The sequence below is a fragment of the Pseudozyma flocculosa genome, assembly GCF_000417875.1.
Source record: "Pseudozyma flocculosa PF-1 unplaced genomic scaffold scaffold00017, whole genome shotgun sequence".
Taxonomy (NCBI): domain Eukaryota; kingdom Fungi; phylum Basidiomycota; class Ustilaginomycetes; order Ustilaginales; family Ustilaginaceae; genus Pseudozyma; species Pseudozyma flocculosa.
The window spans coordinates 630,893-658,023 of NW_006920885.1; the positions used below are offsets into that span (position 1 = coordinate 630,893).

At 61.1% G+C, this 27,131-nt stretch overlaps 7 protein-coding genes across 7 annotated transcripts; 4 read left to right on the forward strand and 3 right to left on the reverse strand.

Annotated features, from left to right (window-relative positions):
• Positions 1–5,035: 5,035 nt before the first annotated feature.
• Positions 5,036–6,839, reverse strand: PFL1_05085 (uncharacterized protein; the record flags this gene model as incomplete). The annotated part of the gene is made up of 3 exons (XM_007882614.1): positions 5,036–6,056; positions 6,145–6,319; positions 6,419–6,839. The coding sequence occupies 3 exons, from the start codon at positions 6,837–6,839 to the stop codon at positions 5,036–5,038; spliced, it is 1,617 nt and encodes a 538-aa protein (XP_007880805.1).
• A 1,636-nt stretch (positions 6,840–8,475) lies between these two features.
• PFL1_05086 (uncharacterized protein) lies at positions 8,476–10,673 on the forward strand (the record flags this gene model as incomplete). Its single annotated transcript, XM_007882615.1, has 2 exons — positions 8,476–9,791; positions 9,914–10,673. The coding sequence occupies 2 exons, from the start codon at positions 8,476–8,478 to the stop codon at positions 10,671–10,673; spliced, it is 2,076 nt and encodes a 691-aa protein (XP_007880806.1).
• A 1,033-nt stretch (positions 10,674–11,706) lies between these two features.
• Positions 11,707–13,980, forward strand: PFL1_05087 (uncharacterized protein; the record flags this gene model as incomplete). Its single annotated transcript, XM_007882616.1, has 1 exon — positions 11,707–13,980. One exon carries the CDS (start codon positions 11,707–11,709, stop codon positions 13,978–13,980), a length of 2,274 nt encoding a protein of 757 aa, XP_007880807.1.
• Positions 13,981–14,265: 285 nt separating this feature from the next.
• PFL1_05088 (uncharacterized protein) lies at positions 14,266–17,986 on the reverse strand (the record flags this gene model as incomplete). Its single annotated transcript, XM_007882617.1, has 2 exons — positions 14,266–16,958; positions 17,053–17,986. 2 exons carry the CDS (start codon positions 17,984–17,986, stop codon positions 14,266–14,268), a joined length of 3,627 nt encoding a protein of 1,208 aa, XP_007880808.1.
• Positions 17,987–19,346: 1,360 nt separating this feature from the next.
• PFL1_05089 (uncharacterized protein) lies at positions 19,347–22,549 on the forward strand (the record flags this gene model as incomplete). Its single annotated transcript, XM_007882618.1, has 4 exons — positions 19,347–19,577; positions 19,719–22,205; positions 22,320–22,398; positions 22,488–22,549. 4 exons carry the CDS (start codon positions 19,347–19,349, stop codon positions 22,547–22,549), a joined length of 2,859 nt encoding a protein of 952 aa, XP_007880809.1.
• A 302-nt stretch (positions 22,550–22,851) lies between these two features.
• On the reverse strand, positions 22,852–24,808 carry PFL1_05090 (uncharacterized protein; the record flags this gene model as incomplete). Its single annotated transcript, XM_007882619.1, has 2 exons — positions 22,852–23,033; positions 23,137–24,808. The coding sequence occupies 2 exons, from the start codon at positions 24,806–24,808 to the stop codon at positions 22,852–22,854; spliced, it is 1,854 nt and encodes a 617-aa protein (XP_007880810.1).
• A 690-nt stretch (positions 24,809–25,498) lies between these two features.
• Positions 25,499–26,394, forward strand: PFL1_05091 (uncharacterized protein; the record flags this gene model as incomplete). Its single annotated transcript, XM_007882620.1, has 2 exons — positions 25,499–26,116; positions 26,209–26,394. 2 exons carry the CDS (start codon positions 25,499–25,501, stop codon positions 26,392–26,394), a joined length of 804 nt encoding a protein of 267 aa, XP_007880811.1.
• Positions 26,395–27,131: the final 737 nt, after the last annotated feature.

The following is a 27,131-nucleotide window of genomic DNA, read 5'->3' on the forward strand; positions in this document are numbered from 1 at the left end:
ACCCGAGCCAGCCAGCCGCCAGCCAGCCGTCAGCCAGCCGTCAACGCAGCCAGCCCGCCAGCCGCCAGCACCCAGCAGCAATCCAGCAGCCGGCCAGCCGCCAGCAGCCGCCCCGCCGCTGCTTCTGTCCTGCTGCCGGCGTCAATCATTGGAAACTTTGGAGAGGCGTCTCCAAAGTCTCCGATGATTTTGACCATTGACGGCCATCTTTCCGCCTTCCGCTCAACAGCCAGCCGCCGTTGCCTCCTGGCCCTTTGCCCCGGTGAGTCTGCGCGCACTGCCCTGCTGACGGCTTGCCCCTTTGCCTTGTCCTATCCTATCTGTATGTGAGTTGCCACCACCGCTCCTTGTCCCTCTTGGTCTGCTGCTCCTTTGTGCGCCTTTGCTGACTCCTTTGCTCCCCTCTACTTTTTGCCTGTTCCTCCCTCACCGCCTTACTTTGCTGCTGACAATGCTCTGCCGCTGTTGCTGCTGCCGCCCTGCTGCCACCTTCATCTACCGCCGTTGCTGCTGCCCTTGTAGGTACCGTATTGCAATTGAATTGTAGCTAGGATACAGGTGTGGGTGCGTGTTGTGCCTACGGTGTGGGAGCGATGCAGTCCTACGGCCCTTGGTGCGTAGAGGTCCTGCGGCCCTGCGGAGCGTAAGGGTCCTACGGCCGAAAGGCCAAAGTGGTAGACCGGCTAGGTACGGCCCTGGGGTAGCGAAAGAGATCTCCGATTCCCGAGGCCGTAGCTAAATTCCTGCCGCTAGCTATGCGTACGAGACCTACGATTTCCAAAATCGTAGGCTAAAAGCCTGCCCCTAGCTATGATTGACGGCGGCAGCAGGGTGGAAGCAAGCAGTCGTAAGTGTCGAGTAGCAGCGGCTGGCAGCTCACTGGGTGGCTGGCTGGGCCGGCTGGTGGCTTGCAGTTGGGCCAGGCAGCTGTGCTGAGCTGGCAGCTGGCTGGGCCGGGCAGCGGCTGTTGGCCTCAGGAAGCAGGGCCAGGCAACTGCACCCAGAACTAGCAGCAGGCATGAGGATCTGGCCAAAAAAAAATCGCACATGTATGACGATCTGAAAATCCAGCTGCAACCAGCTTGTGTCCTCAGATCGCAGCAGGTGTGCGATCAGCTGCAATCTGAAATTCTGAATTTTTCCTGTCTGCAATCTGAGATCCACTCATAGTGGCCAGGATTTCAGATCGCATTTGTATAATGACTTTCAAATCCTGGATCGCACAGCCTGTGTGATAGGAAAAATCGGGAAATACTTTTGCTGCTAGCTATGACTGACACGGCTAACGGTACGACTTGTTTGCTTATGTCAGCCATAGCAAGCAGCAGGGTCGGGCCCAATTCTGGTTGTAGGCAGGCTACAATCTAAAATTGGGGATTGATCCCTATCTTCGATTTTTCCATTGCTTAGCCTACCTACAACTAGCTACAATCCAAAATCCGAAATTTGGCCTACCTACAATCCAAGATTGTAGCCCCCCCTGCCTGCCTGCCTGCCTGCCTGCCTGCCTTGCCACCTCACAGCCGCATCCCTGCCACCTCCGCACTGTCAATCATCAGAATCCTCGGAGAGGAGCTCTCTGAGGATTCCGATGATTGACAGCCGCACTGCTTCCGCTCTGCAGCGAGCAGTCAAGCAGGCTGGCTGGAGGGCAGGCTCAGGGGCCGGCCTGCTGGCGGGCTTGGGCCCGCAAGCTGGCTGGCTGGCGCAGCTGACTAAGCTTGCGCGCGCGCAAACAAAAAATGTGGAGGCCAGGCCACGCCGCCAGGCCATGCCGCCGAGCCACGCCGCCAGACCGCGTGCGTGCTCACGCAGGCTTGCAGGCTTGCAAGCGTGTGTGCCCATGCAGGCAGGCAGCCTGCCTGACCGCCTGCCTGCCAGCTGAGCCTCGGTAGAAAGTCTTGCCCGCTCCGCTGTTGCTCCTTCCCTCCCGACCAATACCATTGACCCTCGCCTGCCACCGCCATTTGACCAACATCAACGCCACCTGACCGACATTGACGCCACCCACCAGCATCCAGCCGCCTTGTTCCATCATCCCTTTGCCTGCCATTGGTCCTTTGCCCGCCACCGCCACCCAACTGCCGTTGACGCCACCAGCTGGCATACACCCCATCCACCTCAGCCGCGTTATGCCCTGCGGTTCATCGCTTGCCACCGTCATTGCCGACTTGCTGCCACCACCTCTGCCGACTCTCCGCCACCACCAATGCCAATTTGCTGCCACCGTCTGCACCTCTAAGGCAAATCGCCCAGCCTTTGTCAGGTGAGTGCATCAATCCACCGTGGCGCTCTTCTGACATCACTCTGTTGCAGCACGCTGACAGTCTGCTCCTTCCCTGTACCCCTCTTCCTCAGGTCTGTAACTGCTCTCTCCGCGCCGCGCCATGTCCTGCATCAACATGCCGCTGCCACCACCGATCGACGCCAACCCTGGCCTGCCCCGCTGTGAGTGCCTCCCTGCTGGCGCAGGTATTACTGGCACGCCATGTCTCCCAGTCAGCGTGTGTTCCAGTAGCGTAGATAGCGTTTGATTCTGCAATAAAAGCTAGTATTTGATCCAATTGATTGTAGCCACATTCTGATTGCTGCCTGGCTACATTCCAAAAATCGTAGCTAGACCGGTCTAGCTATGATTTGAAAATTGTAGCTAGTATACAATCTAAAAATCGGCACGGCCTGTCTGCATCCAGAAATTGTTTGTGTAGAAGGCCTACCTACGTCAGAAAATTGTATATTGGCTACGCCTACCTATGATCTGAAAAATTGTAGGTAGGCCCTGCTGCTAGCTATGAGCACAGGAGGCCAGGCATGCGTGCGCGCGCTGGCCCTTTGCCACCCGGCCCTTTTGCCACCCAGCACTCATAGCTAGCAGCAAAAGTGATTCCCGATTTTTCCTATCACACAAGCTGTGCGATCCAGGATTTGAGAGTCGTTATACAAATGCGATCTGAAATCCTGGCCACTATGAGTGGATTTCAGATCGCAGGCAGGAAAAATTCAGGATCTCAGATTGCAGCTGATCGCATGCCTGATGCGCTTCTGAGGAACCGCACAAGCTGGCTGCAGCTGGATTTCGAGATTGTTATACATGTGCGATTTTTTTCGACCAGATCCTGCTGCTAGCTATGGATGTGTGTTTTCGTCTCAGCATGCAAGTTTGCTGTTGCCGCTCTCGTTCTTCTGCTGCTCTTCTGCGCCGTTGCTGACTCCTTTGCTCCCCTCTTCCTTTTGCCTGCTCCTCCTTCACCGCCTTACTTTGCTGCTAATGATGCTCTGCTGCTGCTGCCGCGCTACTGCCGCACTGCTGCCGCCTGCTGCCACCTTGCACTACCGCTGTTGGTGCTGCCCTTGTAAGTGTAAAGGTCGACCTGGCAAGTGCGCAGAGAAGTGTCCAAGGGGCAAAGAGTCTCTGCGCATTGGAGGGCGATCACTTTGGTGCTCCCATCAGAGGCGCAAGGGAGGTTTGGGAACGGTGGGTCAATACTGAGGGCGTCTGTGAGCACCGTTGGCAGGCATCCACGGTCAAAGATGACTACGGGGTGCTGGCGAGGTGATCTGTCAATAGATATCGTATTTGCTAGACAACCGTAGCCATGGGCTCTCACGTCAATGGTAGACAAGCAAGCAGTGAGGACTGGTATTGACTAGACTGGATGAGGGGCATCCAGTCTACCAATGCAGAGGAGGACTAGGCTATATACTGTCTACCTAACGGCATCGAGGCATCCCTGCCTTGACCAATCAGAAATGGCCCCTATTGTCCCATTGTCCTCCGTTGTCATCCCAAGGCATTGCTCCAAGGTGGGACGCCACTGGCGTGCCTGAAGCCTAGTCCTTGGCCCTTGGAGCAGATCCAAAGCATCCTCCTGCCAGCAGGAGCAACTGCAGAGCCGCACAGTGTGTGCCGACGTCGCCTGACGCGCAGAATATTGCTGGCAGCCCGATGATTCCTCTCCGCAGCTGGGTGGAGAGAATCCCCCTTGGCTCCAGAAATCCTCTGCCCTGCCGGCCTGCGCAGCTCAGCCCCAATTGGGCCAGGGCTGTGACAGTAGGTAGCATAGTATTGCAATGAAATTGTAGATAGGATACGGCTGTGGGTGCGTGCTTATGCCTGCGGTGTGGGAGCAATGCCGTCCTACGGCCCTGGGAGCTTAGGAGTCCTACGGCCCAAAGGCCGAAGATGTAGACTGGCTGAGTACGGCCCTGAGGGTACAAAGGAGATCTCCGACTCCCGAGGCCATAGCTAAATTTTTGCCGCTACCCTCATTTGCAATTGGATCTGACGTTGCACCAACACAACTTTGATGGCCGTTTGCTACCCCAAAGAGCAATGCCTACGTTGTACCGAGACAAAAGTGATGCCCATGGGTCAGAGGGTCCTCTCGTTGCAACCTGAAGGCCTTGCCGCTGCGGTGCCGCCAACCTGCTTCCAGTTTGTCGCACCCACCACACACACAATCACGAGGAGCAAGCACTGTGGCCATCAAACGCTCCAAGAAGGAAGAGTAGCAGCCTGGGTGGGTGCACGACCAACTTTGCTTCGACGACAAGCGTCGAAAGTGTCCAATGCAGAGGTTGGCGGCAGCAGGAGGGAATTTGCCCTTGTTGCGATGATGGTGGAGCGGGCAATGTATTCAAAACATCACTTTTGTCTTGGTGCAGCGTAAGGATTGCTCTTCGGGGTAGCAAACGGCTGTCAAAGTTGTGTTGGTGCAACATCAGATCCAATTGCAAATGAGGGTAGCTATGCCTGCCGTTTTGCGTGCATAGGGCCCGTGCGGCCCAAAAAAGCCGCAGGACTCCTTCGATTGCCAGCCGAAGAAGCTTGGCGGCCCAAAAAGGCCACAGAACACTCCCGAATCCCGAGCTCAGGGCCGAAGGACTCTCACAGCCCAAATCGTAGGTACCTTTGACGCTAGCTATGCATGCCAGTACTGTTTGAATCATCACTTTGAGGTTGATTGCGGTATATCATAGTACACGACGGCTACGGATCGATGTCGAGATCGCGACGACGCTTCGGGGACACAGACTATGCATCGAATTTGACGCCCTGAGCCAAGGTCATCTGGTTTGAGCTGTTGACGGTGGACGTCGCCCATCGCGAGTACTGCTTCCAGCTGTCTCCTCCGCACTCGCGACCCCAGCCGGTGCTTTTGTTGCCGCCGAAGGCAGCACCGACCTCTGCGCCACTCGTGGAGACGTTGACATTGACGATGCCGCAGTCGGATCCGAGGCTTCCCTGCCAGATGCCGACATTCTCGAGGGAGCGCGTGAACAGAGACGAGGAGAGGCCTTGGGGAACGCCGTTGTTCAGCTCAATGGCCTCCTCCAGTGTGTCGAAGATGGCGACATTTAGGATGGGCGCAAAGACCTCTTCCTGGAAGACTTGGTCGGTCGAGGAAGCAGGTTGGCAGATGGTGGGGATCACGTAATTTCCTCCGCCCTTGCCGCTGGCGGTGACGGAGGCACCCTCTTGACGAGAAGTTGGGCCGAAGATGACCTTGCCGCCGGTGGCCTGGATCTTCTCGATAGTCTGCCAGTACTTCTCGACGGCTGCAGAAGAGTGCAGAGGTCCGCACATGATGCCGTCTTGGATCGGGTCGCCGATGAGGTTCTTGTCCCTCACGCCCTGATAGACCTTGACCAGGCGGTCGAGGAACTGGTCTGCAATCTTGGAATGGAGGAGGAGTCGACGGGTCGAGGTGCAGCGCTGGCCTGCGGTCCCGATGGCAGCAAACGCCACGCCAGGGACTGCGATCGAGAGGTCCGCGTCTTCAAAGACGATGGCAGCATTATTGCCTCCGAGCTCGAGGAGAGTCTTGCCCAGTCGTCCAGCCACATCCTGCGCCACCACCTTGCCGATTTTTTCTGAGCCTGTGAAGGAAACCATCTGAACGCGCTCATCGCGCGTAAGCGCTTGCCCCGTCTCAACATCGCCGCAGACGAGCGAAGCAAGCGCGAGGGGCAGGTTGTGCCTCTCGAGCACAGAGACGATCAGCTTGGTCGTCGCAATCGCGGTGAGAGGGGTGGTAGGCGAGGGCTTCCAGATGCTGCGATGCGGCAGGCAGAGCGAGCAGAGAATGGATTTGTGAGTTCTCAGTCGATATACTTGCGGGCCCTGTCCGAATCCGGACTCACTTGGCATTGCCTGCGATGAACGAGAGGCAGAAATTCCAGCCGTGCACTGCGACGGGGAAGTTGAAGGCAGTGATGATGCCAACGAGCCCGAGCGGGTTGGGAATCTCGTAGATGACGTGGCCGGGCCTCTCTGATGGCAGCACGTTGCCCTTGATGCTCCTAGATAGGCCGACAGCTGATGGCGGACGACGCGGTCGAGGAGAGGGTCCGCAGCCGGGATCAGTCTGGGCTCCGAGGGAGCAGTTGGGCTCCGAATCGAGTCAAAGCTACGCACCAATGTCGGCCACGTCGATAACCTCCTGCACCTCGCCCTTGCCCTCGGTGAGGACCTTGCCCATCTCGTAGGAGATGAGGGCGCCGAGGGCATCTTTGCGGCGCATGTACTCATCGCAGAGATCCCTCATGATCTGGCCACGCTTGGGTGCGGGCACCTTGGCAAACTCGCGCTGGGCCTTCTTGGACGCGGCAATCACCTGCTTGACCTGGTCGGCGGTGGCGCTCTTTACTGTGGCGAGGGTGGAGCCGTCGGCGGGGTTACGGCTCGTGAGGACATCAGAGCCGGCTCCGTTTTTCCACTCGCCGTCAAAGATGCCGGCCACTTCGGACCCGACGGTGCCGAGCTCGAGCCTGGCAAACACCTTTTCAAGAGAGAGGGTCGGGGCCGGAGCGGCCGGAGTGGGGATGGGCTCGGGCATGGTGTCGTCGCTATATGGCCAGGGTGGTGCTGCGTAGGTCCGATCGGGCGGGTCGGGATGCGTGCGGGATGCAGAAGTGAAGGCGTGACGGTATAGCGGCTGTCGTGATGGGTCGAAAGGGTTTGCGGTTCTACGAGGGGAAGCTTGTTTGCGACATCCGTCGCTGGCCGCCTGGACATGGCTTTATAGTAGCCTACAGGTTGGCGGTCGGTCGGGCAGAGATGGACGAGCAGCCTTCCGGCGGCTGGCTGTTTGCCTCAGATGACCCTCTGGTTGGCACCGGTAGGCTGACTGACGGGAGCTGGCATGCTCGGCCCATCTCCGCAGAGTGTAGTGTGGTGCGCTAGACAGAGAGGTCGGTCGAGAGAGGAGCAAGCAGGTGTGACAGGTGGAAGCGGTCGTTGGTGGTGGGGTGATGCGGTAGGCCTCGCAAAGTCTCTGCTGGTTGCCTGCAGGCTAACTGACCGGGTGGAGCGAGCCAAAGCTCAAGCAGCAGGCCGCGCGGCGTTCGGGCAATGTGCGAGCGAGCAGCCGGCCGAGGTCAGGCGCCCCCCTCGGCCTTTGCCCGAGACGTCTCGGTCATTGGCCGCGTCCCCTGGCCCCTTTCGGCGAAAACACCAGCGCAAACAGCGCGCGGCGCGGTCGAGCCCGACGAGGGCCCCCCCGCTAACAGACCCACCGACCGAGCAGATCGAGGCCCATGATGGAGCCCGTGATGTGGTCGGCTGACGCCCAACCGCAAAGTCCATTCACCAAAACCGCATTCAAGATTCTTGTCGACATCAACGTCAACAGCCACGAACGTTAGCCTGGCCACCACCTCACCCGCCTGCTTGCTGTCACCGCTCGGCGTATGGCCGAGTTGCCTGCTCTGGCGCAACCTGTCGCTGTCGGCAAAACAGCGAGCGTGCGCTCCATCCCAGAGACGACGACAATACCGGTACTACTACTCTGTCCCGCCACCACCACCTACAGCACACTACACTCTAGACCCTTGCTACCTATGAGACTCCTCCAACGCGATGCGATCGCCAAGGTGCCTTTGCCCCCTTGCCTGGCCCCCTGCCGCCAGACCGCACGACGGCTGACCAGCTGAGTTGTGTGGGCCGGTCCTTCTGGCTCACCCAGGCCCTGCACAGGACTCGCAGACCGATGACCTCTCCCAGCACCCTTCCGGACTTGTTGCCGTTTCGGCGGGCTCCTTGTGTGGCTTGCGCGCCCAATCTTCTCGGGCAAGGGCCCTCGGCAGGCTTCCGTGCCCGTCAACCACTCCGGACTACCCACAACCGGTATCAGCGATCTCGACACTCAGCTCCACGGCGCATCGCCGGCGGAGTAAGCGATGCGCCAACAGACCATGGCCGCGGTCAGCTGAGGATGCTTATAAGCTCCACGCGTGCGGCCGTGATCACGGCGAGGGTCACACACACATCATCATCTCTCTGAAACGAGCCAAGTCACGACGACCAGACCGCCCGCCCTGCCATTCGGCCCCGTCAAGCCAGCACCGGAGACCAAGGCGCAGCCGACCCACGCTCAAACCACACGCGCTGTGGATGAGATCAGTCCGACGAGCGTCCGTCCACCCTCGCCCTTGCTAGGAGGTCCACTCCCCATCGTCCGTGTCAAGCCCTGTATGTGCAGGGACCAGGATTGCCCTCATCGTATCATCAGCTGTCGCGATATACACCGGCCCTCCTCTGCGCTCCCGGACAGAAGTCTCGATCAAGATCGAGATCGCCAACAGGACGCCTCCTACAGCGTTCAAACCAGCCCCGACAGCAGCAGTGGCCTTCCGCCGCCTTCGAACACAACCAATAAGCTTGGCCTGCATCATTCCATCGCCCTCCTCTACCTGCGGACCCTTCCGTCAGTACCGTCACTCGTGCAGGGCCCCTCTTCTCCCAACGAGAATCTCTGCAAGGCACGAAGAAAGAAGCGCATCATGGTTGCCAAGGGACTTCACTCGCACCATCCCGATGCCATCGCTGCACGCAGCGGCGCAGCGGGACGCGTCGCTGCAGAGTCCCCGGCCGAAGCGACAACTTCCAAGCCCCTCGAAGGAGCTGCGAGCCGTGCTGCGCTGGCAGACCCTCAAGTGAGCTTCCTCCACACCCAATCTCAGCTCCCAGAGATCTCGAGCGACGAGACCGCGTCTGTTGCTTCCTCCGACGGTGGCTCGCAGCATGGCATCGATTCGGACTCCCTCCGCGCCCTCTTCGCGTCGTCAATGTCACAGCTCTACAAGAGCGAGGTGCCCCTGTACGGCGATTTGCTCGACATCGTTGCGGACGTCAACGGAGACATGATGATCCAGCATCCCTCGCTCGTCTCGGACGATGAGATCAGCCGCCTCAATGTCGAGCGCCACGGCGCGGTGCGCGTCGGGACGCCTGCCGAGCTGGCGTTTCTCTCGCGCATCTTTCGCGTGCTCGGAATGAGGTCGGTGGGCTACTACGACCTCTGGGCGGATGCCGGCCTTCCCATCCACTCCACGGCATTCCGCCCCATTGGCTCAACGGAGCTCATGAAAAACCCCTTCCGCATCTTTTGTTCGCTGCTCCGAATTGAGTTGATTGGCGACCTCGAGACGAGGCAGCTCGCCGAGCGGCTGCTGGCGAGTCGACGGATCGCCTCGCCCCGGTGCGTCGAACTGCTCGAGAAATTGGAGGCATCAATCAAGCCGGGCGAGGCGGACAATGGCGACGACATCCTACGTGTGCCGCACTTCCTTGCCGTCCCGCGCGAGGACGCTCTCGAGTTCATTGAAGAGTGCCTGCAAATCTTCAAGTGGCACTCGCACACCAACGTCTCCAAGGCCGATTATGAGCTTCTCAAGACGGCACATCCGCTGGTCGCCGACATCGTCAGCTTCCGCGGCCCCCACATAAACCATCTTACACCGCGCACTCTCGATATCGATGAGGTGCAGAGGGAGATGGGAAGGAGAGGGTGAGTGCACGCGATGGGCGCAGCAGAACCGTCGTCGCAGGATGAGACCGTTCTGACAGATGTGGAACCCTCTTGGCTGCCTGCCGACGACCCCCCTGTCCTTCCGACCGCTGGCCCGACAGAATCGATGCAAAGGAGATTGTCGAGGGTCCGCCTCCGCGCATCAACCCGATCTACCTCCGCCAGACGTCCTTCCACGCGCTCAGCGAGCAGGTCAGCTTCAGCAACCCATTTGACTCGTCGGCGCGCGTCAGTGGCCACCACACTGCCCGCTTTGGCGAGATCGAGCAGCGTGGACAGGCGCTGACGGGCAAAGGTGCAGACCTGTACGACGAGGTGATGCGGGCGGTGCACCGGTCCAAGTTCGACCTCGAGCGAGACCAGGCACGCAAGGCGAGCTCCGAAGAGTACATGGCGATCCTTCGACGCGAGTTTGACAATCGCTTCACGGACGACGCCGACGAGATCAGGCGACAAGGCCTCGGCTTCTTCCGCTACCGCATCGTCGGTGATGCCCGGACCATGTCTCCACGTGTCAGCTCCGGACTCGACGAGGAAGGCAACAACGTGCTCGAGTCCCTCATCCGCAGCGGAAACGTGGTAGCGGAACCGATCGTCTTTGAAGACTTCCTGCCTGCCTCGGCGGCAGGCATCTTCCAATCCAACCTGAAGGGTCCGTCGTCACCTGCCTCGTCGACCGCCAGCTCCGATGCGCGAAAGGCAGCGACGAAGAGTGAAAGCGAGGAAGCGAAGAAGAGGCTCGAGGCGGCGGTGGGGACGCCGCTGCTGGATCCATTCGAGCTATACTCGAAGCAGGAGGTCGGCAGCCTGGAGGCGGTGGCCAAGGCAGCAGGTCTCGGCGCCATTGTCGACCTCTTTTGAGGCCGATGGAAGCGGCCACAGCAGAGTGCGTATGTACATACACCGCCAGGATCCGGCCCATGCTAGGTGACTTCATCCTGTATTATGGACAATTGCACGGTAGTGGTCAGTAGTGTGCCTCGGGGCTGTCCAGTCGTCGGCTGCGAACGAGGATGTTCGTGGGGAGCAAGAGCGGCGGGGCCATCGCAGCTCGGGTGAAGATGTCGAGGTGTGTGTCAATTTCCTCGGCGCAGACAAAGAAGTGCCTAGGGATCGGTTTGAACTTTGCAAATACCTCCATTATTTCTTTTCCCCTCAGGTTCTGAGCCCGCCCACTCGCCACCCCCATGCTTGCTTCGGGTCGGGATAGTGCGTACGAAGCTATGGTTGGCGATAAGTAAGACGGCGCAGTGCAACATAAGAACATGCACCACCGTACGGCACCTGGCTGGTCGGCGGTATGGACGGCCTTCGAGATCGAGACGAAGGGTGATGATTCACGGCAAAGGTTCCTCCACACGGGAGCTTGGATAAGAAAGTCGTCGGCTGGCCATCGCATAAGGTTAGTCTAGTTTGAGTCGAGGTGCAGCGCAGCGTAAGTGTAGAGTAAGTTAAGAGCTGGTTAGGCTTGTAAGTGTGCCATCCGACAGCCATCCCCACTTTCCCCTCCCTCGGATTACTATTCCCCTCCCTCGGATTACTACTGCAGCCTTTTCCCACCCAACCATCACCACCAGCACCCAGCAAGCAGTCGCCCGGTCCGCTACTCTCTAGTCGATCCATACAGCCGGGGTCGTTCTGCTGTCGCTCTCTTCGTCCTCGCCCATATCAGTCCATGATCCCGTCCCCATTCCTCTTTCGCCCTGCTCTCTCCTCGCCTTCACGTCTACCCGTATCTCGACGCCTTGGACTGAGCTACTTCGCCACTGCCACAGCTCCTCGCCCCATTCATTGCGGTCATCACAACGGCCGAGCTATCATCAACCACCTTTGCCCTTCTCTCAAGAAGCGCCACCTTACGATGCCGTCGATCGCACAGATCCCCCAGCCTGCCATGGTGGTCCCTCCAGCCAAGCGTGCCAAGTACGAAAACATTGCCGGCCTGTCCAACCAGACCGTGGCCACCGCGACCCTCCCCCTCGAGGACGCCGACATGGACCCGGTTCAGGAGCAGGAGCCAAGTACCGTAGCAGCCGATGACAGCCCCCTGCCCGTCAGCACCTCGCCCCTCGACTACGAGAACGGCATCTTTCTCGGACCCATGGTTCGCATCGGCACCCTTCCCACCCGCCTACTCTCGCTCGAATACGGCGCCGATCTTGTGTGGGGCCCTGAGATTGTCGACCGCGCCATTATGGGCACTCAACGCCGCGTCGATCCTCGCACCGGCGTGATCGAGTACCTCAAGGACGACAAACAGGTCTTTTCCTGCCACCCCATCGAACGACCTTACCTCGTGTTCCAGGTGGGCAGCGCCAACCCCGAGCAGGCGGCGCAGGCGGTCAAGATCATTACCGAGCACGACGACGTCGCCGCAGTCGACCTCAATTGCGGCTGCCCAAAGCCCTTCTCCACTCATGCCGGTATGGGCGCCAACCTGCTCTCGACGCCGGATCTCCTTTGCAACATCCTCACGGCCATGCGCCGGGCCGCACCGCCTCATGTGGCTGTCACCTGCAAGATCCGCCTGCTGCCGACCCAGGAGGCCACCATCGCTCTCGTCGACCAGATCGTCCGGACGGGTGCCATCGAGTGCCTCACAGTCCACTGTCGGACCAAGGACATGCGTCCTCGCGAGCCGGCACTGCTAGACCGCCTGCGCGACATTGTCGACCACGTCAACGCCACCGCCAAGAGCCTCCATCGCAAGATCCCCGTCGTCTGCAACGGCGATTGCTGGGACGCCAGCGTGGCGCCTAGGATCAAGGAGCTCACCGGCGTCACCTCGACCATGATTGCCCGCGGCGCCGAGGCCAACCCGTCGTGCTTCCGAACCGAGGGCAACCTCAGCGTTCCGGACACCATCGCGCCCAAATTGATCCAATACTCTCTGGCGCTCAACAACCCGATCGGCAACACCAAATACTGTCTTGGTCAGCTGGCATTCAAACCATCCGAGTCGATCCCAAAAGAGGTGCAGCTCCAGGGCAAGACCAAGATGATGCCCAAGAAGCAGCTTTCGGCCCTCCGCTCCGGTATCTCCCAGGCCAAGACGCAGGAGGATCTCGCTAAGGTCTTCAACATTGACCCGGAACACGTCCGCTCCCAGGACGTAGACGCCATCATCCTCAGGGACCTCAAAGAGGCTCTGTCAAAGCGTGCTCGCACAACTTCGGGCGGATTCGATGGTCAGCGCGTCGGCGCCGTCGTGGGCAACGCTAACGAGGGCGCGCGTGATGGCACCGGATCGAGCGGCGGGCAGGGAGCCGAGGACGGCCACGCCTCGGGCGGAGGCCAGAGCCGGGCGACCGACAACTCGCCGCAGCCCGAGTGGAAGCAGCTGTTGGCCGAAAAGATCGGAAAACACATCAAGGACGAAAAATCGCTCCTCTACTACGCCCTCTCTACTGTCGAGGCGCAGACTTCGGTCCACGATGCGGCCAAGCCGCACGTCCGCTACGTCGTGCACCGCGGCTTCGTGAACGAGAAGCGCGACGGCGACGCTTCGGGAGGCATCGCACCGCAGAACCCTAACTTCGGATCGAGTCCGTGTCTGATGACGACAACCGACGTGCGCACGCCCAAGGTTCAGCAGCTCATCTCCCAGAGCGGCATCCGGGCGCAGGGCACGGATGGAAGCCATGGCGGAGAAGGCGAGATTGCATGGTGGATCGAGTCGGCACAGCTGCAGTTTCGCATTTCCGGCACTCTGCATGTGTTGCCTACCGAGGGACATCCGCTTCGCAGCTCGTTTCCCTACGATCGGCTCACTCCCCCACGGGCGCCCGGGTCGACCTCGACTGAGCCTTTCGATTGGGACGGCGAACGGAGCCGCATCTTCAACAAGCTCAATCCAGGTCTGCTGGCGAGTTTTTGTCGCCCCACGCCTGGATCGGCGCACCCGAACCTCGATGCGCTCGACACGGCTAGACCCAAGGATGACACCAGTTCGCCCTGGCCGCTCGAATTGCCGCAACCCGGCAAGGAGGAGACCGAGCAGCAGAGACAGCAGCTGCGCGAGAGCGAAAAGAACTTTGCCCTCCTCGTCATCGAGCCGCGCTCGGTGGACGTTGTCAACCTTGCCGACGATACGCGGACCATCTATGAGCTGAAGCCCGGCCAGAATGCGGCCACTGGCGAGTGGACCAAGAGGAGGGTCGTGCCCTGATTCCGGACCTTTTCTCTCTACCGCGCCCCGCATCGCCTCGAGTGGGTGTGGTGTAGATCGCGACCCTAGCTGGCAATTGAACACACGTCTTTGACCTGATCTGAGAATGACCGATCACAGCAAGGCGCTCAGCGTGGGTTCGATGGTAGACCAGATTGTCACGGGCTACCGGACGACCAAGGTCGGCCTGGGAAAAGGTTCGAAGATAGAGCTAGAAATACATGTGCAAGCCGTTAAGAGGCAGACTTGATAAGAAGGTCGAGAGTGCCGGGCGGAGGTCCTTCGTCAGCTAGACGGCGGCGGCGGCGGCGTTTTGGCCGCAGCCGCAACGTCGGCAAAGCTAGGTGTCGGTGGTGACTCGGCCTCGTTCTCCTGGGTACGGGAGTTAGAAGAGGGCCGCGCGGTCGTCGAAACGTCGTCGGCAACGATTGAATCACTCCTCGTCTGACCTGCCGTGACGGTCTTGGCAATCTCGGCGAGGATCTCGACGTCGAAATTTTCGCCGGTGCTGTGGGCGGGGTTGTTGTGGCCCAGTCCAGAACTTGGCTGCGCCATCGAGTGCTCCGGGCGATGCGGGCTAGTCGGGCTTACGGGCGCAGACATGTTCATGAGCCGACCCCCGCCTCCGCTGCGGAGGCCACCACCGCCGGGACCGTCCGAAAGCAGGCTGCTACTGCCGCCAATACCGGTCCCCGGGCCAAAGTCGGCACCAATATCGTGTGAGGCACCGATTGGGACCAAGCTTGAACGCTGCTGGCTAAAGTCGCCGAGCGAGAGTTTCGTCCGCAGCGAGGAGGGCGCGGTTGGACCGGACAGCGAGGGGGGAGACCAGATATCGCTGGTGGCACCGGGCACGCTGAGCCCACCCCCTAAGGGTGGCGATGGGGCTGCCCAGAGCGAAGGGCCAGTTGCGGAGCTAGTGCTGACGAGCGAAGAGCCTACAGCGGAGCCACCGCTCCCTACCGATGAAGTCGCAGGTGCGCCGGGGGACGTCCAAGCGTTGGGTGCCCGGAAGATTGACGAATACGCGCCTCCACCGAAGGGCAACGGAGCCGAGGCACTGCTGGTGCTGGGCCCGAAAATGGAACCCGCGCCGAGGTTCAGGCCGGGACCAAAGTCCTCAAGGCTCGGATCGTAATCAAGTGGTCCGAATTTGCTGGTGGCGAATGCGCCTTCTTGAGATGTCGGCGGATCCTCCGTCTTAGTGAACGGAGCCGAAGCAAAGCGCGGGCTGCTAGACCCGTAAAGCAGAGGGCTTGATCCCGATGCAGTCGGGACAACGCTCGATAGCAATGGCGATGATCGGTTGAACGAATTGGCGGAGTTGGATCCCGGTGGGAACAGCTGGCTGCCGATGACGGAGTTGGAAGGAGCTCCTTCACTGACCGAGGCCGGCACGCGATCCGACCCGATCGGCGAGGGGGCGGTGCTCGTCATGACGGGCTTGGTGAGAGGTCCAGCTCCACCGTGACGGGCAAGTGGAAATGCGAAGCGGGACGACGACGTGGGCGAATGCTCCATCGAAGATCCTCCTGGAGGGGTAGAGTTGAGCATCGGCGGGGCGAAGGCGGAAGGAGGTCCGGCTTTCGTGCTCTGTGCCGCACCTCCGATGGTCTCCTTGAGCATAATCGGCGAAGCATTGGCGGAAGACGCCGACGGGACGAACTCTGGATTGTTGGGGTTGAGGACCGAGTTCGTCGGGCCTTTGCCGAACAGTTGCGGCAGCGGGAGACTGGAGCGACGCTCGGAGCTGACAGGCGAAGCTTCGGCGCTGTAATCATGAGCGCCAGCAACGGCGTCTGGCCGGTACCCGGAGCCTCCATACATTCCGCCAGTGCCCAGCACACCGAAGCCAGTCCCCTGAGGACTCCCGTAATGCCCTTCCTGCGCGTGCGAATGGGAGAAGCCAGCGAGATGAGGTGGTTCGGTGCTTGTGGGATCGAAGGGCGAGTGGATCGAGATCGACCCGGCACCACCGTCGGGGCGCAAATTGTTGCTCGAGCGATAAGGACGCGCGACATTGGGTGCAACGCCATTCGAGACGTAATGCTTGCCGACAACCGGATATGCGCTGGAAGAATGGCCTCCGTGCGATGCCGGGCCGGAGGCAGCGCGGGCGTTGTGTCCGTGTGATGCCTTGCCGCCTCGAGCCCCCGAGCCTGACGAGTAGCCCAAACCCTGAGGGCCCTTGCCTCGCGGGAGAACTTGCGAAGGGACCATGTGATTTGACCCGCTGCCTCCGCGACCGCCGCCTCGCCCCGATGCATGCCCGCCCCTGCGAGCATGGAGAGGCTTCGAGAGTAGGTCCTTGATCTGTGACTGTAGCTTGGCGATCTCAGCCTCGAGCGATGGTATTTTGTCGCTCTGGAGGCTGTCGCGGTCCGTCTTCTTGCTCCGGACTGAGGCTTCGACGGTCTTGAGCTCCTTTTCCACGGCCGCGATCTCGGCTTCGTCGCTCTGAAGCTGAGCTTCGACCTCTGCGTCCTCGTCATCGACTTCCTTCCTGAGTTCTTCGAGCTTCCGGACAACTTCTGCCTCCTGCTTGATCCAGTCGTCTTGTTCGCCTTCGATCTCTTCGGCATCGTTGTGAATCTCCTTGACATGGGCCGACGTCTGTTTGATGGCCTCCTGCAGGGCGAGGACCTTCTGTTTGCTGCGGTGGTCTGTCGAGCTCATGCGGTCAATGTGGCGTTTGATGCTCTCGATCTCATGACGCAAAGCCGATTCCGCTTTCGATGTCTCCTTGCGCGCCTTGCGGAGCTCGGCGAGCATCTCTGACTTCAGAGCCTCGGACGTCTCGAGTTCGGCCTGCAACAGCGCCTTTCTCTGGACGTTGATCACTCCTGATCCGTTGTCCGTACTGACCCCGGCTTTCCCGAGAGGCGAGGGTGAGCCAGGTCTGACGGTAGCCGCCGTAGAACCTCCGATGACTGCCGAGACTACTCCTCTGCTGCTTGATGCTGAGTCGCCGTTGCGATCTGGTGTGCGGATGGAACAGAGATTTCACGACCCTGCGGTCAGCACGCGAAGACGCGAGATGATCAGACGATTAGTTCGTGGATGAAGACTCGCCTCTCTCTGCCTTGGCTGCGATGGGCAGCCTCAAGCTCTCCAGGGTTCCATCGAGGCCGACTTTGACTTCGAATTGGATGTCGTAGTCCGACTCCGGTTGTAGACCAAAGATGACGACGATCGCTTCGTGGCTGCCTCTCTCACCCATGAGGACGTGGGGCCAATCGTTGCCGTTGACGGTGACGCTGACCCGCTTCTCAAAGACGTGGACCATGTTGGAAGCCCTCGGATCGCCCTCAAAGCCTGAGTCGGATCCCTCTGAGCCTGATGCGCCGTCTTCATCGAAGCCGCTCGTGGCATCGTCGGAGACTAGGCCGTCGTCGTCATTCGGTCTTGCCTTTGGCTCAAAGGTGGCGGCGTCGTTGGAAACACGTCTGCCCGGTGCGGGCGAGGCAGAGGAGGGGCCGCGCAGACGAATCTTTGTGACTTTTCGGTTGAGGCTGCGAGTGGCAACAAGACCCTCGGCCAGCCGGTGTATTGGCACGTCGTGCGAGGAGCCAGGGATAGGGGAAGCGCGAGCGCTTCCGGCGTTGGATGAAGTCTCGGAGGAGAGGGGGGGATACCTTGAGTGAGGGAGCTTTGCCGCCGTGACATTGACAGCGGGAGCGGAAGGCAGTGTCGACACGGCCGATGCGGTAGCGGAAGGGGCTGGAGAGCTGTTGCCATTTGGCAGGGTCCGAGCCTGAAAGCGCTGCCTGAGCGGGGTACTGATGATGCCTGAAGGAATGGCGCTGAGCGGCGGCGGTCGGGTGGACCAGAGGACAGACACTGAGACGGGCGTGAGGTCGAGCAGCTCGATGCGGTAGGGATGATGCTGGTTCATCTGCTTCAAGCGCTGACCCGTGGTGAGGGCTAGCCTGCGACGGGGCGAATCGCGCCCGTCCCTCGAACCCTCTGCCGGCGCCTCGAGCGGCGAGGGCACGGGAGAGGCCATCGCGACGGGTTTGTCCGTCCTGCCAGCGTCAACAAGCCCCGATGCTGGTGTTGTAGGAGATCAGGACCGCGCAGCGGCCTGTACCCTGAGGGGCGCGCACGAGAAGCGGGGAAGGCAGGCCACTTTGACCGCAAGGTTTGCCACGGCTCAGGGTGCGGCCGGGCAAGGCGGCGCGAAAGTGGGGATGGGTGGCGCGCGCCAGACGACCGAGACCAAGGACAGCAGGGGGTCGGAGGCGGTGCGAAGGTCGAATGGCAGGTCGAGGGCGTATGAGTGAAGGTGCCAGCGCCGGTACAGAGCGAAGCGGGCGAGCAAGAGCGAGTGGCGACAAGTCGAAGGTCCCGAGAGCTGCGTCGCTGTGGATCGGGCGGCCAAGGGTGTTGCGGTGGATCTAAGGGGCTGGGAAGACTTGCGCTGGACAGCGGGCCAAGAGAGAGGAAGAAGCAAGGTGTGGTTGGGATGGAGCGAGGAGCGTGGAGCGCGTGGCTGTCGGATTGGCAAGAGTGCGCGAGAGTGAGGTCGAGGTGGGTGCGGCCGAGAGCGAGCTCGGTGGCTTGGTCTCTTCAGCTATAACTAGGTCGTCGAGTCTTGGTCCCTGACGGTTGCCTTGCTTCTCACTCGTGACTGGGCCCAGGCGAAGTTGGCCTCGATCCCAAAATTCCGCCTTGGTGCCCGATTCGGCTGTCATCTGGAAGTCTTAAGGTGGCCTCTCCCCGATTGGTCGACGCCTGCCGAGCCCTCGATCTGCTTGCTTGGGCCACCTTCGAGAGGCACCGCGGCTTTTGCTCGTCAGACGTGCACGCCAGAGGCATGCTGTTTTGTACCACGCTCGCTAGTCTAGGTACGTACGATGTGTGTTCGCTTCGCCTCTGTGACGCTCGAGTTGGGTGGGTGGGACTTGGGGACGAACAGGAGCTCAGCGCCGCCGGGGAGCTGCTTGCTCGGAGCCGAAGGGTGCTTAGTCATTGAAAATTGGCGGCGACGCTGTGTGATCGGCGTAGGCGGGGAGAGGGCCCAAGGGTCGCGGGCCGCGAATGCTCCTTCTCCACTTTCCGCACCCACCCGCTGCCAGGCCAGGCCAGACCAGACCAGGCGCCGCCCGTCAAGCCCAACACCTACCTGTGTTGCCACCATTTTCCTTGGCTCATCGACCACCACCTCTCCTCCCAATACACTCCCTCATTCCACCTTCAAAGGTCCCTTCCACCAGTCTAGTCTGCTCGATCGTCATCATAGCCGCGACGAATCTCCACCCTCCCTCCCGCGTACACGGTAGCTCCGACGATCATCGCCCTCGCCACGGCCGCCTCACAATCACAAGGCGTCGCCCGCTCACAGCACACTCGCCAATCTAACCAACATGCCTCGAGGAGACGGCGAGGAGATCGATATCACCGTCCCGGCAGAGGACCCGGTCCAGACCGAGGAGCAGAAGGCGCGAGCCAAAAAGAGAGAAGAGGCCGCTCAGAAAGGCACCGGCCCCAATGGCGAGCACAAGGTCGACGGCAAGCCTGCAAAGGCCGACGACGAGCTGAGCGAGGAAGATCTGCAGCTCAAGAATGAGCTCGAGATGCTCGTCGAGAGGCTAAAGGTGAGTCAAAGCCACTCCTCAGCGTCCCGCCTCTGCCCACCGATGCCCATGGGCGACCCGACACCCTCGATTCGCCGCAGCGGCTTGATGCGCTGACACTGTGCATCCTCGTGCTTGTTCCTCTCTCGCCGCCTACGACAGGAGGACGAACGAGATCTGCACCGGCCAGCTCTCGAGTCGCTCCGCACCCTCATCCGCACTAGCACCTCGAGCATGACGTCCGTTCCCAAGCCCCTCAAGTTCCTCCGGCCCCACTACCCCGACCTCAAGGACATTTACGAGGCCTGGACCGTCAGCAACTCAGACAAGTCCCTGTTTGCCGAAATCCTCTCCGTCCTCGCCATGACCTACTCTGACAATGGCCAGCGCGAGACACTCGCGTTCCGCCTCAAGGCCAACAAGGTCGACGTCGGGACACCCGAGGATCCCGGTCTTTGGGGCCACGAGTACATGAGGCATCTGGCAGCGGAGCTCGGCGAGGAGCACGCGGCGAGGCAGGAGAACGACGCCGACACTTCGGAGCTCATGGACCTCGCCCTTCAAGTGGTCCCCTTCAGCCTCAAGCACAATGCCGAGGCCGATGCTGTCGACCTGCTGCTCGAGCTCGAGGCCATCGACAAGCTGCCCCAGTTTGTCGACAAGGACACCTACGCCCGCGTCTGCCTGTACATGGTCAGCTGCGTCAACCTTCTCGTGCCACCGGATGACGAGATGTTTCTCCGGACCGCACACGAGATCTATCGCAAGCACGAACGATACACAGAGGCGCTCACCCTCTCCCTCAGGCTCGGCGACAAGGCGCTCATCCGCTCCGACTTTGAGGCGCCCAAGAATCCGTCGATGCGCAAGCAGCTCGCCTTCATGCTAGGCCGGCAGCAGGTGCCCATCGAGTGGCTGCAAGACGAGGACTCCCCCATCTCCGACTATGACCTGCTCGACTGCATCTACAACACGCACCTCTCGACGCAATTCATTAGCTTTGGCAAGGAGCTAAACGTCTACGAGCCCAAGAGCCTCGAGGACATCTACAAGAGCCATCTCGAGAACTCCCGCACCAGCCTGAGCACCACGGTCGACTCGGCCCGCGGCAACTTGGCCAGCACCTTCGTCAATGCCTTTGTCAACGCGGGCTTTGGCAACGACAAACTCATGGTCGGGGCCGAAGAGGGCAATTCCTGGATCTACAAGAACAAGGATCGCGGCATGCTCTCGGCGGCGGCCTCGCTCGGCATGAGCTTGCTCTGGGACACCGAGATGGGACTGAGCCACATTGACAAGTACACGTACTCGTCGGACGAGAACATCAAGGCCGGCGCGCTGATGGCCTACGGAATCCTCCATTCGGGCGTCAAGACCGAGATGGACGCCGCGCTAGCACTGCTCAGCGAGCACGTCGAGAGCAAGAGCGTGCCCCTCAAGATTTCGGCCATCGTCGGCCTCGGCCTCGCCTACGCCGGTTCGTGCCGTGAGGACATCATGCCCCTCCTCCTCCAGCACGTTCAGGACGAGACAGCACCCATGGAGGTGGCCGCCATGTCGGCGCTCTCCCTGGGCTTCATCTTCGTCGGCTCGGCGCACGGCGAGATCACGCCAACCATCCTGCAGTCGATGATGGAGCGCGAGCCCGCTCAACTCAACGAGAAGTGGGCCAGATTCATGAGCCTCGGCCTGGCGCTGCTCTTCCTCGGCCAGCAAGACGAGAGCGACGCCACCATCGAGACGCTCAAGGCCATCGATCACCCGATTTCCAAGCAGGCACAGGTGTTGGTCGATATGTGCAGCTATGCCGGCACGGGCAACGTCCTCAAGGTCCAGTCGATGCTGCATCACTGCACCGAACGGCTCGGCGGTCAGGGCGAGGGCAGCGGCGAGGACAAGGAGGGCAGCGGCAGCGGCGAGAACAGCAATACCGAGGGTGGCGGCAGCGGCAGCGGTCAGGAGAGCGAGGAGGACAAGGCCGAGCCCAACGATCTCTACCAGTCATTCGCGGTCATCGGCATTGCCCTAGTGGCCATGGGCGAAGATGTCGGCGCTGAGATGACGCTGCGGCACATGTCGCACCTCATGCACTACGGCGAGCCCGTCATCCGTCGCGCGGTGCCGTTGGCGTTGGCGCTCCTCAACCCGTCCAACCCAGCGATGGCAATCCTCGACACGCTGTCCAAGTACTCGCACGACAACGACCTCGATGTGGCGATCAACGCTATCCTCGCCATGGGCTTGGTCGGCGCCGGCACCAACAATGCTCGCCTGGCCCAGATGCTCCGCCAGCTGGCAGGCTACTATCACAAGGAGCCAGACTGCCTCTTCATGGTCCGCGTCGCCCAGGGTCTCGTCCACATGGGCAAGGGCACCATCGGGATCAATCCTTACCACACGGACCGGCAGCTGATGAGCCGCACCGCCATCTGCGGCCTGCTTGCGACACTGGTTTCTTTCACCGACGCGCGCGGCTTTGTGCTCGACAAGTCACACTGGATGCTCTACTGGCTCGTCTCGGCCATGTACCCGCGCTTCCTAATCACGCTCGACGAGGACCTGCAGAACCTGGCGACGTCGGTGCGGGTCGGACAGGCGGTCGACGTCGTGGGTCAGGCCGGCAAGCCAAGGACAATCTCGGGCTTCCAGGTGAGTCATCACAACACGAGCCCCGCCGCCCGCCGCATTGTGGCACGATGGCGCTCGAAAAGTGAACACAAAGACTGACCCAGAGTCATGGTCGTCTCCTCCCTCGCTCCGCAGACTCACACCACGCCCGTGCGCCTCGGAACGTACGAACGGGCCGAGCTGGCGACCGAGGAATACCTGCCCTACGCTCACGGTGCGTCTCCACCCTCACCTCGCCGTGTCACTGCTGCGAAGACCTCGACTTCTGACCTCGCCTCCGTCCCCCCCCCTTGCCCTGCACAGTGCTGGAGGGCTTCTCGCTGTTGATGAAGAACCCCGGCTTCGTCAAGGAAGAGGACATCTAAAAGGCTGCGATTGTTCACTATTCGTTGCACACCACCTCAGAGCATCAGTCGAAGATCGGCAGCATGTCTCGTGTCTCTCAGCCCACCCTGCAACGAAGCCTGGAATGTGAAAGCAGGAAGAACGCCCCCCCCCCCCCCCCTTTTTCCTTTCCAGCGGTGGTAACGAGCCGCCCTTTTCCTCGCGTGGCGGTGTTATGGTGGGAATGACTCCCGAAGAGCGCTATCAGATGCGGAGGGCGCGACTTCTATGTTCGAGAGCAGCGGCTGGGACGACTGAGGTCCGCCTGATGGAACGTCGTTTCTCAGAGGAAGCTGATGCCAACGCCAAGCTGGAGGCCTTTGCGGATCGAGTCGCTCCTCCGTGCCGCGAGTGGGAGACCTGCATTAAGTTCGACCCGCAAAGGTCCCTGGAGGTAGACGAGACCCACACCGGCCGAAACTGAAGGCTGCAGTAGCGGCGAGAGCGAGGCGGACACGGGTTTGGCTATCGTCGTCGGGGGCCCATCAGCATCGCAGAGGAAGGGGCGGTCAGCAGGGTCGAGAGATTCAGAAGGGGTAAAGGGTCAACGCGGCCTCAAAGCACTCACCCATGTCGAGCTGAACCAATTGTCCCGCGTTGGCAAAGGCATGCATCTTCAGCGGCCACTCTTCCCTCTTGGGGATGTTGAAGTTGGTATCGACGCCGAAGCTCCAGAAGGCGTCACCGCCAAGACTGTCGAGCTTGTCCTTGGGCCCAAGCCCGTTGAGGCGGAACATGCGCACGCAGGTCGGTCCTCCGAGCTGGAAGCGATCCGAGTAGAGCGAGGGTGCCCCGTTGAGCGTGCGCAGCAGGCCGCTTCGGAACGTCATCGTCGATGTTGGCAGCATCGGTGCCGTCGGAGCTGAAGCCGAGGGCAGATCTGCGGCAGCCGGTGACGAAGACCGAGACGTCTCGTCAAGGAAAGGAGATGGTTTGGCGTCGCGGCAGTTGCGGCTGTCAGCCGAGGAGAGGTGGTCGAGCAGGCCGCTGAAGGGCCACGTCCAACGGCGGCCGAGCGACAACTCCATCTCGGCCCTGTAGTGCGATGCGTCGCCCCCGAACCCGGCTAGCTCCTGGACCAGCTTGAAGTAGGCGCCGGAGCCCGGGAGGACCGGGTCATCTCTCGTGTCTTGGATGACGGTGTGGCTGAGCGAGGATTTGACGGTCGGCTGCGTGGCCAGCTTGCGCATGCTGATCGAGGCGTCAGGCAGTAACCGCCCCAATCCGCGAAGCGAGGCCTCATAGGCAAATTCGTGCTGGATGGCGGGCGAGGCGGATACGTTGGAAGAGACAGCCGCCTTGAAGCCCTTGATGCTCTCGAAGGCGCTCGAGAATGCGGTGAGGTCCCGCTCGGATGAGAAGGCGGTGAGGCTGGCGACATGGTCGGCGTTGGCCAGCAGCGGCATGGCAAACTGGAGGTTGAAGGCCTGCTTTGTCCTTGTGCCAAAAGTGGCGCTGCCCTGGAGCGTCTCTGCGCCGCCAAAAACGTTGCGGATCCTGCCCTGTACCGAGGCCGAGCCCTCTCCGTTGCCGACGTCGGTCGATGACTTGAGAAAGATGCGGCCTTTGGGCTTGCACGAGAGGATGACGTCGACGTCCTCTTCGGTGGCATCGGGGGCAAGCGAGGGCGCCAGGGTGGCGTCGATGTTTTGGAAGATGTCGAGCTTGGTGAGGTCCTCGACAATGGACCCGGTCAGGTTCATGATCGACGGCAGCGTCGTCGGCTGGTACGGAAGCGGGTGCCACATTCTACTGCCGTAGAGGGCGGTGTTGGCGCTGTTGAGGCTGCCTAGGGTCTGGGCGTTGAGGGCGGGGTCGAGGTAGGGTCTGCATAGGGTTGCGAGGAACGAGGGGCGGAGAGAGGTTGCGCCGACGATGCGGATCGAGCTGAGCCGCAGGATGGGGTTGGGAGCAAAGGGCGAGTTTGATGGGCCGCCCTGGAGCAGCTGTGTGGCACGGAGCAGGTTGTGCTCCGGGAGCGGCGGCTGTTGAGCATCGAGGGGGGCATCGTCATGGGCGGCGGAGGGGACGGGTGCGTCGGGCGGTATGGGTGGCGCATCTGCATCGGTCTGGGGAGGAAAGTCTGACCGGTGCGCATGGGTTGAAGCAGGCTGCGAGCGAAGGGTTGGTGCGGGTGCGGTCGACGACGGCGAGCCGGCCGAGGCTGTGCTGGACGAGGCCTTGGAAGCGGCGTCGGGCTGCTGCCGGCTCCTCTCCTCCTTGAGCGTGTTGAACTCCATCGTCTTGGTCGGAACGGTGCCCGGTGGTGCGACCGTATAGGTTGGTAGGAGGTGGTGGGGTGTTGGGTTGCGGAGTCGTTCCGACGGCCGGCCATGGCCACGCCAGCCAGCCAAAGAGACGGGTGCTGGGCCGGCGCGCTCGGATCTTGTCTCCCTCGAGCACTTTCTCCCTTTCTCGGCGTCATCAGCGGCCACTTTTCGGCTGGCCCGCAAGCCCACTCGGCCTGCCACGCCACGCCACGCCCGCGAGCAGGCCAAAAGGGGGGCGGGAAAAAAAAGGTTGGCGCAAAAAGGTGGAGAAATTCCAGCTTCCCTCTTTCTCTCTCTGCTCGCGGCTTTGCTTCATCCTTCCCTGCGCACTACACACACCCATTTCATCATACACCGTCCTCCGACGCCGCATCGCGCGACCAGCAACGGCGCTCGTCTCGGGATCTTCCACCTTTCCAACCGGCGTCGAAACGTGCCTCGAACGGCCAGAAGGCACACCGGGCGGTCCCTACATCGGCAGTAGCAGCGACGCTCTCGCCAGCCATGATCATCTAGAACGCCACGCCCTCCTCCTCCCCCGCTCGACACGGGCATACCAAGAGCTTGCTCCCTGATTACATTCGCTCGCCCCGGCCTGCCAGACCGCGCCAGCCGCCGGAGCGGCCACGGTCGAGGGCCAGCTCCTCTGTTCAGCCCGCCATGTTTGTCCTCTCCGAGCTCGAGGACACCATCGCGGTGCACCCCAACCACTTTGGCATGCCGACGATCCAGGCCGTGTCGGACCAGATCAACCGGAAATTTGCCAACAAGATCCTTCAGGATGTGGGGCTCTGCATCTCGCTCTTCGACATCTCCTCCTGCTCCGAGGGCAGAGTGCGATGGGGCGACGGCCTTCTCTACCACAAAGTCACCTTCCGCCTCATCGTCTTCCGGCCTTTCACCAACCAGGTCCTCGTCGGAAAGATCAAGAGCTCCGATGAAACCGGCATCCGAGTCACGATGGGCTTCTTCGACGACATCTACATCCCCGCACCGCATATCCCTGCACCATCGGCCTTTGACCACCAGGAGAGGGCATTCTTCTGGCTCTTTGAGGCGAGGACCCCCCAGATTGCAGAGGATCCGCTCCTCTCTGCGCCAGAGGAGAGAATGTACCTGGATCCGGGCGAGCTCATCAGGTTCAGCGTCGAGTCGGACCAGTTCTACGACGCCGAACCCGGCCCACCCTCCGGGACCGACGCGAGCGGGGGTCCACACCTCGATCCTCATAGCCGCGAAGCTGCAAAGAAAGACACGCGGCCTCACTACTCTCTTACCGTAAGTGTCAGGCTCGCTTGCCAGGCTCCAAGGCCTAGCACTAAGTCCCTCAGACCTCTTCCCTGTTCCCGCATTGCCCCTCGCCCGTCTAGTGCTCCATCTCGGGACAAGGTCTTGGACTCGTCTCATGGTGGGCGGGCGCCGAACAGACTGAAGCGGTAGATGGAGGAGGAGCAGAAGAGGTGTACGACTACGATTCAGCCCAGCAGACAGAAGTCGTCGCCGGGCACGCCGAGCAACAAGCCGCACCACAAGTCGAGCACGACGAAGAGCTATAGGCGGCGCCCGCAGGGTGGAAGCAGGGCGGCGGCGGGCAAGCGCACCGGCCTGGGCGGGCGCAGATCCTCACAGCACGTCGCATTGGACGTGCCAGTGTAGTAGGGGACATGCGAGACCGGTCGCAGAATACAATGCTGAACCCAACCCGCGGTGAAAACATCGTGCAAGACCGCATCACTCGAGTCGCTGGGCCAGTGATCAGACGCCGTTGCCAAGGCACCTCGCGTCAAGGGGAAACAGAGACGCCCACTGACAGGTAGCTCGCTGATGTCGTACTCTGGATCCGCTCAGGGACGTGTCTGATCCGGAATCTGGGCGTCCAGAAGACACACGCAGCTTCTCGTCGTCAGACGCGAAGGAAGCGGAAGCGACGGGAAGCGTGAGGACGAGCGTTGCGAAGGTACATTCAAGGTAGCCAAAAGCCCATTGCGGCGTCTTGGCGTGAAACGAAGAGGGTGTCGAAGACCCAAGACGCAGAGTGATGAGAAGGATGAGGGGTGCTCAAAATTGTGAAGATCAACAGGGGAATGCTGGAGAGGCGGAAAGCCGGATGGCGTGCCGAAAGTGGAGACGGGGAGAGGGGGAGAGAGAGGCGGAGAGAGAGAGAGAGAGAGAGAGAGAGAGAGAGAGAGAGAGAGAGAGAGAGAGAGAGAGAGAGAGAGAGAGAGAGAGAGAGAGAGAGAGAGAGACGACGACGACGACGACGGACGGACGGACGGACGGACGGACGGACGGA